This window comes from Buteo buteo, unplaced genomic scaffold (genome assembly GCF_964188355.1).
Source record: "Buteo buteo unplaced genomic scaffold, bButBut1.hap1.1 HAP1_SCAFFOLD_45, whole genome shotgun sequence".
Taxonomy (NCBI): Eukaryota; Metazoa; Chordata; class Aves; order Accipitriformes; family Accipitridae; genus Buteo; species Buteo buteo.
The window spans coordinates 563,421-574,619 of record NW_027439212.1 but is presented as its reverse complement, the minus strand read 5'-3'; the positions used below and the strand labels follow the sequence as shown (position 1 = coordinate 574,619).

The window sequence follows — 11,199 nt, the reverse complement described above, 5'->3', positions numbered from 1 at the left end:
AGCAGAATATGCTTTCCACCACCTAGAGAAGGAGCATCTGGATGGGGGAGGAGGAGCAAGCAAGAGAGGAGGAGCTGAGACTTTGCCAGAAGAAATAGGAGGCCCCTGTGGTGCTGACCGCCCAGGAGTGCTCCGGGATGTCACGGGGAGGCTGGCACGCTGGTTCGAAGCACAGACCGCTTTCCCCTGCTCCTTTTCCACGCGGGCACCAGGACACGGTAAAGCAAAACCCGGGCAAGGTCAAGCAGGACTCGAGTGGCACGAGTGAAAGGGACAGGTGCCCGAGTGATCTTCTCTTCTGTCCTGCCAGTCAGAGGTAGGGGTGTGTAACCGAAAAAGCCAGTCGAAGAAACTCTCTGAGGCTCAATTTTGGAGTTTTAGAAAGCAGGCATTCTTTATTGCAGCGCTGGATGCATGGGAGATCGTTCTGCCTATCGTGCATACCGTTACCTACAGCAAGGCAAGCTTATATTGTTCTAATCGTATACTTATTTATGTTATCCTTGACATAGTGTCCGCCCTTTGGGCATGCGCAGTGTGGCTCATCTCTTTTTCCTAGTTAGCTGACCTCGGCAGGTTTTAATGGCTGGATGCACCAATGTCTGTCCCAACGGCAGGTGGGGGACAGGGCTCTGCCCTTCGTGAGACCCCCAGCCCCTGGAGTGGTGGCTGGAAGATGGGTAGGTCAAAGGACCCTGATGGGAGCCCTGCAGGGCCTCATCCATTGGACCGACGGGCACCTTCCCTTGTCACACAGAGCATCTCATGGGCTGGAAAAGGGATGCTCTGGAGAGTTTCTGGCAAATCTCTGGAGAAAAGCTTCTTCCCGCCCCTCTCCCAGGGGCTTTCTTGGTTCTGGTGCCCTTCCCAAGGACAGCCCCACAGGTGGGTGCAGCCAGCATGGCAGGAAAGAACAGGCAGCAGCCACAGCGGTCAGCACGGCGGGAAAGCCAAGGATAAAGCCTTATCACCCAAGTGTGATAAAGCCTTAATAACCAAGCGTGCTGCTCCTCGGACAGGAGTATTCCTGCCTAAGCTCACCACACATTGCATTTCCCTGTGGCTTTCGGCAGGATATGAATGGCTCTTCAGTGCCGGTGGTCGCTCCCCTCTTTCAGTGAAAATTGCAGATTTTCTTCCTGTTGGACCCGCCTCAGTTCCAGTCTCTTGGGGGTTGAAAGCTGGCACAGCATGGGTGCCAGAGACGTTCCCACAGCTTGGCTGGCGTCCACAAGGAGGAGTCTGTCTTTAGCCACGATGGTCATTTCCAGGGAAAACAGCTTGTGGTATTGACCAGGACCCTACGCGGACAACAGAAGAGCAAGGATGCGGCCGTTTGCCACAAGTCCAGTGGAGCAGGCTGCTCAAACACAGCCCACGGTGACTTTCTGTGCCGCTGGGCCTGTGGGGACAAAGGATTAAGCCTGAATTACCTGCATGAAATAGAGCTATCGCTAGCCTCGTGCAACGGCACCCAGGAGCTGGTCCTGAAAACCACCAATCCAGGACACGGAAAGCTTTTAACCGCTGTGGCTATTCTGGAATAGACTGTGCCGTGTGCATCCATTTCTATTAACAACCCTTCTCCTGCAGCCGCAAAGGAGTTTGAGAGCTTGCTTATGGCTAAAGGGGGTTGGTGACCTGGGACGGTGGCTGAGGCTTGGGGCTTGCATTGCCTGTGACCAGCTATGAGCACAGAGTGACAGAGGAAAGACTTTCCCTGGGGAAGAGGCACCAGGGAGTGGCTGAGGTGGAGGAAAGCTTCGCCCCGGTTTTGGCTGTAGGTGGAAAGCTCTGGATCAGCACGAAATTCTACGTCTCCTGTAGCATGGCACAGGTACCGAGTCTTCTGTTGGTACCAAGTAGAGGCAGAATGTAAGGCAAAGTGGCTCATCGAATGGGAATGATCTAGGGAAATTTACTTGGCTATTAAAAGCCCCATTGCTCCAGAAGTTGAATCTTTTTTCTCTAGTCCTTTTTTTTTTTGGAAGGGGGTGGCGGGAGGGGCATGGATAATTTATCTTCATACCTACAAAACCACGCATTGTAGCAGTCAAGATGGAATACGCCTTTCTCACGTACCTTTTCTTTTTTGAACACGGTGAGTTCAATCTGCTGATCAATAGCCCACTGCGTTCAATAGACGCCTTGGATTTCTATCCTTCGGCTCAAGAGCTAGACACAACCTTCTGTCGTTGGTGTTAGCACAATTAATGCAGATAATCTGCTATCTTCTCCCTAATAATCTAGGCTACATACTACCTAACAATCTATGCGAGAGTACAACCTGATCCAGTGTTACACGCAACATCAGCACTGTGAAGAGCTGTGACATTCAAATGAAAAAGGAGACATTTTGAACACCTTGTAATAGCTTGCAGGAATACAAAGGGGAAGCACTGTGTAAATAATACCCAAACCAATATGGATTTTTCCCCTAAATTTCTGAACCTCCTGTGACAAGTGATGGCCTATCAAAGTGCATGTCTGCCCCCCCCTGCGCTGCACCACGTGGGATCTGTTCACATTCCCTGGTCTGGGAGATGGGGCAGAGCGGACCCTCCGGCAGCTTGCAGCTTGTGGCACAGAAGCGGGAGGAGAGGCTCATGCGCCGGAGGGTCCTGCTGTCAACCTGGAGGATCTTGACAGGCTGGAGAAAGGGGCTGACAGGAACCTCCTGTAGTTCCCCAAGGGGAAGAGCAAAGTCCTGGAGACCTGGGGACGAAGAAGCCCTTGCGCCAGTAAATGCTGGGGGACACCCAGCTGGAAAGCAGCTGTGCAGACACCTGGGGTGATGGTGGACGCCAAGTGGAGCGATTTCGAGCCAGAAAAGTGCCCCTGGGGCAAAGGCGGCTCCCTGCCTCCTGGGCTGCAGGAGGCAAAGCGTTGGCAAGAGGTGGAGGGAGACGGTCCTTCCCCTCTGCTGGGTCCGTCCAGCCCGCCCGGGGCTCCCCAGTGCCAGGCAGAGACGGCCATACTGGAGAGAACTCTCACCCACTGGGTGGGTGCCCCTCCCACTTTCCGTTGGGCTCAGAATGTTGGTCGCTGGGCTTAGAATGTTGGTCGTTGGGCTCAGAATGTTGGTCGTTGGGCTCGGAATGTTGGTCAGTTGGAGCCCACAGCCACCAGAGACAGCAGCACGGAGCTGTGCTGGCACACAGGAGCGCTGGGAGGAGGCAGGATCCGGCCGAGCAGCACCTCGCCGGCACCGGCACCTCGCCTCCCATCCCCGCTGTCGCCGAGTGGCCCGCGTCCTTGGTCCACGGCGAGGGTCCTCCTCTCCCGGGCAGGATGGGCCAGGCCAACTGCTGCTGCGGCTCCAGGTGGGCTCTCCCTGTGCCTCGGGGGCACGGCCGGGACCCGCGGTGGCAGCGGCCTTTCTCATGCCCGCCGCTCTCTGCTCTGCAGGGAGGCTCTCGCCGACGCCGAGCTGGTGCTGAGCGCGGACGTGCGGCTGACCCGGGGCCGCAAGAGGAGCGAGAGACGCCTTCTCCTCCTCCAGGAGGAACTGGTGATCGCCAAGTTGCAGTAAGACCCTCAGAGCCCAGCTGCCTTTCCCCCAGCCGCCTTTCCCCCAGCCCTGGCCCTGGCCCCGGGGCAGGGACACCCCAGCACCAGCCCCAGGCCCCGGCACCTTGGTGGGTGCTGGAGGCGCCCATCGCTGTCCGTCCGTCTGTCCCAAGGGCAAGTGGGGGACGGGGCTCTGCCCGGGGGGATCCCCAGGAGGTCACCTCCAGCTCACCGCCTGCCTCTCCTGTCTGCTCTCTGCAGACGCGGCACCAGCGTGCGCCCACAGCTCCGCCTGGCCCTGGACCAGCTGTGGGTGCTGAGCGGCGGAAAGGAGGCAGCGGGGGACGAGGAAGAGGAGGAAGGCGGCGATGAGGACAGGACCTCCGTCATCCTCGTCTGGTCCACCGGCTCCTGTGTTGCCGCTTTTGGGTGAGTCGTGGTGCCACGTCCCATGGTCGGGCAGGAGAGGTTCACAACCGTGCCCACGCCATCCTGTGAATGGCCTCTGCCCTGCGTGCAGAGCCTGGGCAGGGAGCGGGAAGCACGCTGGCAGGGAGGGATGGGGGCATTGCCAGGTCCTGCATCCCTTGGTGCCCTTTGGGTCCCCAGAAGAGAAGGGCAAAAGCAGCTGCTCTGGCAGGACACGGGGAGCCAGGGCTTGGGCAGCGTCTCTGTCCTGCCCCACGGGGCTTTGTCCCACTCCGGCGTCCTTCCCCACGGGGCAGGGCTGCACAGGCGCCCGCCTCTGCCCACGGGCTGGGGGGCAGCGGGTCCTGACGCTGGTTCTCCTCTCTTTCTGCAGCTCCTGGGCGCTGAAGGAGCTGTGGGTGGGCACGCTGCTGGGGTAAGCCGCGGGGATGCTGCAGGCACAGCCGGACGGGGGAACACAGCTCCCCAGCTGGGGAGAGGTGCCCTCGCGGCTGCGGGCAGCTCTCGGGCAGAGCTGCCTCACAGGAGAGAAGGGGCAGCTTGGGGCTCAGCCTGCTCTCTCCCTGTCCCTTGCCGGTGCACAGGACACCAGGAGGAGCCAAGAGAGCCCGCGTGACCCGTCTCCCCTCCCTCAGACCCCTGGAGAAGGAGCTGAGCTGCCGCCACACCGTGAGTGTCTCCCCGGTCTGGGCTCTGTCCCCGAGCCCTGGTCCTGAGGCATTGCTGCTCACCTTCCTCCGCTCCTTCTCTCTTGCCCAGTGGAGGACATTCAGCACCAGGAGCCTGGAGAGGCTGATGGAGGGCCAGGCAGAGGTGAGAATGGCTGCCTTTCACCCGTCTCTGGCTGTGCCGGCGTCTGCGGCCAGCGGGGTGAGCTTGTAAGGCAGAGATGGAGGGAGGGAGCGTCCCACGGTGCCACTCGGGGAGCGTAGAGGGTTGGGGAGCCACCAGGCATGCCAGCACATCCTCGCTGGCGGCGCTGGGGGGAAGCCTGCCGTGTGGGGCAGAGAGCCCAGGAGGGCAGAGGGTCCCAGCTCTGCCGCGCTCAGGCTGCTGGTGCCGGGTGGCAGCTCGCCGGTGGCCCTTTCTGCTGCGGGGCTGCTCTCTAAGCGCAGCCTGCTTCTTGCAGGATCGTCCCAAGCAAGGGCAAAGGCCACCGACAGCCCCATCTATCAAAGCTGGGGGACTTTGCGGCTCACCAGGTGAGTTCTGGAAAGAAGCACATTGTCCTGCAAATGGTTGAGCTGTGCTCACTTGTCCTTTGAGTGTCTCCATGCAGGTGCGGCACCCCAAGGGAGGACGTCACCTGGACGAGCAAGGACACCTGCTGGGCAGCAGCCGCTGGATGTGGTTCTGCGGGGACCCAGAGCCTCTCCTGCTGCCCACAGTTTGGAGGAGGGCAGGGCGAGGGCTGGGACAGGTTGTCCCGGTGGCATGCCGGCTCTCAAGAGCTTCCGAGCTGGAGCCGCTGAGCTGGAGCTGTGGTTCCAGCTGCTGGCTCCCTGCCCATCCTGCCTCAGCCCTCAGCACCGTGCTGCAGGCAGGGCAGGCTCCGGGAGTGCTGGCCCGGCTGTCTCCATTGACACGCTCTTGCTCCATTTTCCTTTTCGGAAGGAGGGAACACCATCAGGAGGAGGAAGAGGATGGGGCTGCCCTGGCCCTTTGCTCATCGGAGGACCCTGGCCGCTGCCCAGGCGCCAGGGCAGGTGGGCTCCGGCTGCAGCAGGGCGCTCTTTGGCCAGCCCCTGGCAGCCCTCTGCGGGGAGGACGGCTCCCTGCCCCGGCCCATCCAGGTAAGCCAGCCTGGGCAGGGGGTCCCCAGCCCTCCCTCCCGCTGCTCCAGAGGGGAGGTGGGTGTCCCCAGGAGCTCCGGGGATGGGGGATTGGGCCCTTCACCCCCAGAAGACGCTTCTGGTGCCAGCCCCCTTTGCGGGGGGCAAGGAGCAGGATCTGGGGCAGTGCTTTGGTCACTGCTGTTGGAAGGCAGCTTCTCAGCCAAGCAACTGTCCTCCTGCCCCTCCTGCAGGAGATGCTGGCTGTCCTGCACAAGGAAGGACCGTCGACAGAAGGGATATTCCGAAGAGCTGCCGGCAGGACAGAGTTTCGTGAGCTGCGGGAGGCCCTGGACCACGGTGCGGATGTCGACCTGGGCAGCCAGCCTGCGCTGCTGCTGGCCGTCATCTTGAAGGTGAGCGCTTCTGACCTGCAGCTGGAAGAGCTCCTGGCTGGCCTGGAGTGTTTAGAGGCTCACCTGGAGCCCCTGGCATTGCAGGACTTCCTCCGAAGCATCCCCGCCAAGCTCCTCGTGACAGACCTCTACGAGGACTGGATGGCAGCGATGCAGAAGAGCGGCAAGGAGGAGAAGGTTGAAGAGCTGAAAGCGTAAGTGTGGGCAGCAGCCTGCCTGTTGAGGAGGGACTGGTAGAGGCCTGGGACTTGCCTGAAAAGGGACGGTCTCCTTAAAAAGCTGTGTCTTCTGACAGCTTGCTTTTGCTGGGGTGGGCTTAGATTTCGGGGGAAAGGGCATGGACAGGGAGCCTTCCCTTGCCTGGGCTTGGGGGAAATGAGGAGCTGGGAAGCAACGCCGTGCTTCCTTCCTGAAGCGCAGGAGCACTGGCCGCTGGCTGAGAGCACCCGGAAAGCTGCGCAACCCACCTGTGTTGGGCAAGCTTTGGGGACAGCTGTGGGCAACATCTGCTCTATTAACGTTGAGTTCCTGTTCCCTCAGGGTGGCCAAGAAGTTGCCTGGAGCCAATCTCGTCCTCCTCAAGCGGCTGCTGGCCCTCCTCCAGCACATCGGCCACAACGCCTCCAGCAGCAGAATGACCGCCAGCAACCTGGCCATCTGCCTTGGGCCAAATCTGCTGAGCCCACCTAACGAGGACGTGCTCCCCCTCGAGGCCATGCTGGCGGTGACTGAGAAGGTGCGCTGTACTGAGCAGCCGGCTGCAGCCTTGCCGGCCCATCCGAGCTTGGCTGCTCAGAGGTCCCTGGCTGCCTCTTCTCTGGAGCGAATGCTGGTGGGGTGGCTGCCTGCAAGAGCAGCCCCACAACCACAGCCTCCTGCGCAGAGGCAAGGGTCGGGAGTGGGAAAGGCTGTGTGATACATTTTCAGGCACCTGGGTTGAGACTGAGGGTTTGATGTGTGCAGGTGAACGTGCTGGTGGCGTTTCTCATTGAAAACTGCGGTGACATCTTTGTGGAGGAGATGGCTGGCCGCTCCTGTCCATCAGCCGGGGAGTTGGCAGCCCCCATGGACAGAGCCACAGGTATGAGGAGGAACTGAGGGCTGTCCCAGGCTGGGGCTTGGGCTACCAGAAACCTCAATGTCGAGAAGACAGCTGGTGTAGGGCTTTGGGTGGGTTTTGCTTTAGGTGTGCTTTACTTCCAAGGAGTCACTTTGCTGCACGTGCTTTTCCTTTCTAGACCTGCATTTGGAAGAGCAAAGTGGCCCTGCAGGCAGAGCAGACAAGGACCACCAGGCAGAAGCCTTGCTGCACACACCACCCGCTTCTCTGCTGGATGTCCTCAAAGAAGCTGGGGGAGACGCGGTGGTGGAGTCCGAAACGTCAGAGGTATGGCAGCTCCATCAGGGGCTACCCTCCTACCCGAGACACGGTATCCCCGTGTTTGTTGAGCTGCCAGAAACGAACCGAGTGTCACACACCCGTGTGAACCCTGTGTTCCAAAGTGAGGCCCTTGGAAGAACGGGCTAATGCAAACCAGCCAGAGGGATCTTCTCTGTAGGGCTAAGGCAGCATTTTGCCAAACAGTCGCCTGCTACTCCAGGGTGTCCCTTGCCACCTGCTGACTCTGACATTTCTGTTGTAGGCACCCGTTGCTTTGGCTCCAGCCACCCCAGGGAGCACAGTAGACTCCCTGGGATGCACAGAAGGACTAAAGAGCGTTTCAGAGGAAAGAAGGTGAAATGAGTCAGCTTTGGGTAAATCAAGAACTGATTCTAGTTGATCCTGGCTTTACCTACCTAATCATACTGTGGGATGGAAAGGTTTGCAGGCTCCCCCCAGGAGAAGGAAAACGGAAAGAAAAGAAAGAGAAAACAGGCCTGGGCAGAGGAGAAGGAATGCCAACGAGAAAAGAAAAGAAGGAAGAGAGAAGGAGGTGGGGACTTAAAAGAAGCAGGAAGGTCCAGCAGGTCAGGAAGCCCAGGTGTGTACCAGGCTCTGCTGCCCATCTTTCCCAACTCTCAGCGCTGCTCCAAGTCAGTCCGACCCGCTGGCAAGGGACGGTGCTGCGCGGGGCTTGGAAATAACTCCATGGCCGCTCCCCAGCGGCTCCCCATCGAGCCCTGCTGCGTGGCACAGGGGCCCTGTGCATCTGTGCACGCATGCAGGTCTCCAAGTGCATTACCCGTGGGGATAAGGTGCCAGAGCCATCCCCTGGTTGATGCCAGCCATAGCTCTCTCTTCTGGGCTATGAACAATTCCTCGTCAACGGTGTTCCCCAAAGAAAGGGGAACCAAGTCATGCCTATTCCTGCCTTCATGGGTTTATCAGTGCTCTCTGACTCTGTCGTTGTAGGTGCCGTTTCCCTGTTACGGGCTGAAGCCCTGTGACTCCCGGGCCCGCCCCCCGCCGCAGTTGATGTTTGCAATAAAAGGATCTTTTCTCTCTTCTGAGTGTGTCTGCCATACGATATTCTGGACTAGGTAGATGGGGTTTTGTGGTGAGTCCTCGGGGAGGAGTCTGGGATCTTGCCTTGTCCCAGCATCCTTTCCCGCAGGCATCAGGGTTGAGTTCAGGTGCTTTAGGAGTGAAACCAAAGCACAGACTCACACAGGAGGGTGGAGGTTGGAAGGGACCTGTAGAGTTCCTCTGGTCCAACCCGCCTGCTCAAGCAGGCTCACCTAGAGCAGCTTGCCCAGGACAACGTGCCCTTGGGTTTTGAACATCGCCAAGGACGGAGACTCCGCAAACTCCCTGGGCAACCTGTGCCAGTGTTTGACCACCCAGACAGGAAAAAGTTGTTTTCTCATGTGCAGCTGGAGCATATCATGTGTTTTCATTTGTGCCTGTTGCCTCTGGTGCTCTCAGTGGGCACTCTTGAGAAGAGCCTGGCTCCCTCATCTTCATTCCCTCCCAGCAGATTTAGAGAGATAGATAGATAAGACACCCCCCCACACACCCCCAGGCTTTCTCTTCTCCCCACGGAAGTGTGCCAGCTTAAAAGCAGCAGGGAAAAGTCGGCTTCCTTGAGGCTCCTTGTTTTGCAGGTGACCTGGAGACGTGAGGTTCCCCTGCCAAGCTGGCCCAGGGAAGAGAGGCAGAGGGCTGGAGGGCACAGCTGGACTCCTGCTCCTGCAACAGCAGGGACTCGCTGGCCAGAAATGGCCCCGAGGACCCCGGCAAGGGGCTGTGCTCAGTGCTGCAGAGGAAGGCGAACCCCCCCCGGGACCTGTGCCAATCTGCCCGGGGGAAAAACTCCTTCCTGAGCCCAGCCCTGGTGCCCCGAGCAGGGTCCGGGGAGCTCCTGCGGGGGAGCGCGTTTGGGGTCGGCAGCCAGGGACCTAGAGAGTGGTTTTATGAGTGTGAGTGAATTTGCTTTTGCAATGAGATGTGTACAGGCATTGCCAGGGCCTGGCTTTACTCTGGAAGTGACTGTTGTTAGCTGCTGCAGAATTGAAGAGACTGTGCTATGAACACCACGCCAATTAGGCTGTCTCCAGACCTGAAGCTGCATTAAATCTCGTGCCACACTAGTCTCCTTTTTCCTTTGGAGAAGTAGGCCGAGTCTTTGAAATTCTGCCACGTGACTTTATTTTGGGATGAATTGAAATGCAGTTGTTTCTTTAGCTTTGCTTATTAGCATTCTGCTGGAATAGTGTCAGATCCAGGAGGATTAACCTTCCTCCTTGTTTTGTTCTCTGTGTTGATTTTGGAGAGGAAGGCGTGTTGTCTGTCTTGTGGTGTCGTGTGGTGTTCAGAAGATGCTTGAAACGTTGCTCTTGTCTGTGACCGAGCTCTTTCCCTCAGCGTAATCCCTTTGGACAGCACTGCCAGTAGTGTGCGTACGTTTCTGAGCAGCCTGCAGGTGTTTGATCTCCCGATGGTAGAGAGAGCACTGCATTTGTTTGAGTTTGGCAGCCTGTCATCGCGCCTTGCTTTCTTCCATTCTTTCCACCCTCTTCCCCTCATCGCCGCTTCAGCGTCCCTTCCTGAATCGTACTTTTGTGTCCCTGCTGATTCCTGAAGACTTCATGACCACAGCGTAAGTCTTGGGTGGGTGATATCTGTCCTTCTGCTGTGGCGCGCTGTGTAACTCCTTTCATTAACTTCTTCCATATTAAGCAAGGAGAGGGCCTTTCTGAAGAGGAAGGAAAGTTCTCATCTCTGACCGAGTTCTGGCTGGGGCCCCTGAATGTGGAGGATATGAGAGTGGCTGCCTGCCAGACCATATACCAGCGAATACTTGCATGCCGTAATTCCTTACACTCCACCCTATTTCCTTATTTCCAAGTGACACTTGTGCGACATTTGTTTACTTCTTAATGGGTTCAGCTTTTCTTTGAGACCTTCTCTCTCCCTGTGCATTGTATTGTGGGCCGATACCTGGCAATGAACAACTTTTGAGAAGCTGGCTTACAAAAGATGTCGTTAATAGGTGCGAACACAGTTTGATGCAGGCAGTACCCAACTCCCAGCATCACAGGGCCTAGCTCCAATGCTGTGAAGGCCCGTTCCTCTGCAGGTTTGCACTGTGGAGGGGATTGAGAGACACGTCCTGCCGGTTCCTTCTTTTAGTCCCTTGAGCAGAATGGCATTGCGATAGGCTGGAAGAGAGAGGTGCTGGTTTGAGGGCACCTTGTCAAAAACCCCAGTCCTAAAGGTTAGTGAGGATTGACTGAAAAGATCTGATCTCTCATCCTTTGTATCCTCAGATGCACAAAACACAAATGGGCAGAAAATTGAAAAGGAACAGTCCTTGTGGAAGACTGGATGTTTTTTAAGAACAATAAACTGGGAATTCATCTGCCTGCTAAGTATTTTCTCTGTGCAATGGGAATGATGTTTTGTTGTTGTTTAAACTCTTACAAGGAACGTAGCTCTGTTGCTTTTTGGCTGGGGTGGGACTAACTCTCTGTTTGTTTCACAGCGGTCTGGATCTCGACACCACTGAAAGTGCTGTCAAGGAGTTAGAGGTAGGAGATGAAGCAGGTCCACGGGAGCTTAGCTGAATGTTAGGCTGAGCAAATCTTTTGTTTGTTATGGGACGGAGGACGTTTTGTCAAATGCAGCGTTT

General features: G+C 57.6%; 1 protein-coding gene across 1 annotated transcript; it reads left to right on the top strand.

Moving 5' to 3' along the window:
* The first annotated feature begins 5,500 nt into the window (after positions 1-5,500).
* LOC142027641 (T-cell activation Rho GTPase-activating protein-like) lies at positions 5,501-11,134 on the top strand. Its single transcript, XM_075021938.1, has 8 exons — positions 5,501-5,732; positions 5,966-6,127; positions 6,212-6,321; positions 6,668-6,863; positions 7,091-7,208; positions 7,771-7,862; positions 10,106-10,167; positions 11,053-11,134. The coding sequence occupies exons 1-8, from the start codon at positions 5,583-5,585 to the stop codon at positions 11,132-11,134; spliced, it is 972 nt and encodes a 323-aa protein (XP_074878039.1). The 5' UTR covers positions 5,501-5,582.
* The last annotated feature ends 65 nt before the right edge of the window (positions 11,135-11,199 follow it).

Excerpts from the sequence above, each read along its gene's own strand:
- LOC142027641 (XM_075021938.1), top strand. The coding sequence starts at position 5,583 with ATGGGGCTGCCCTGGCCCTTTGCTCATCGGAGGACCCTGGCCGCTGCC. Across the intron at positions 6,322-6,667 it reads AAGGTTGAAGAGCTGAAAGC|GGTGGCCAAGAAGTTGCCTG; the intron begins GTAAGTGTGGGC and ends CTGTTCCCTCAG. Across the intron at positions 7,209-7,770 it reads CCCCATGGACAGAGCCACAG|GCACCCGTTGCTTTGGCTCC; the intron begins GTATGAGGAGGA and ends TTTCTGTTGTAG.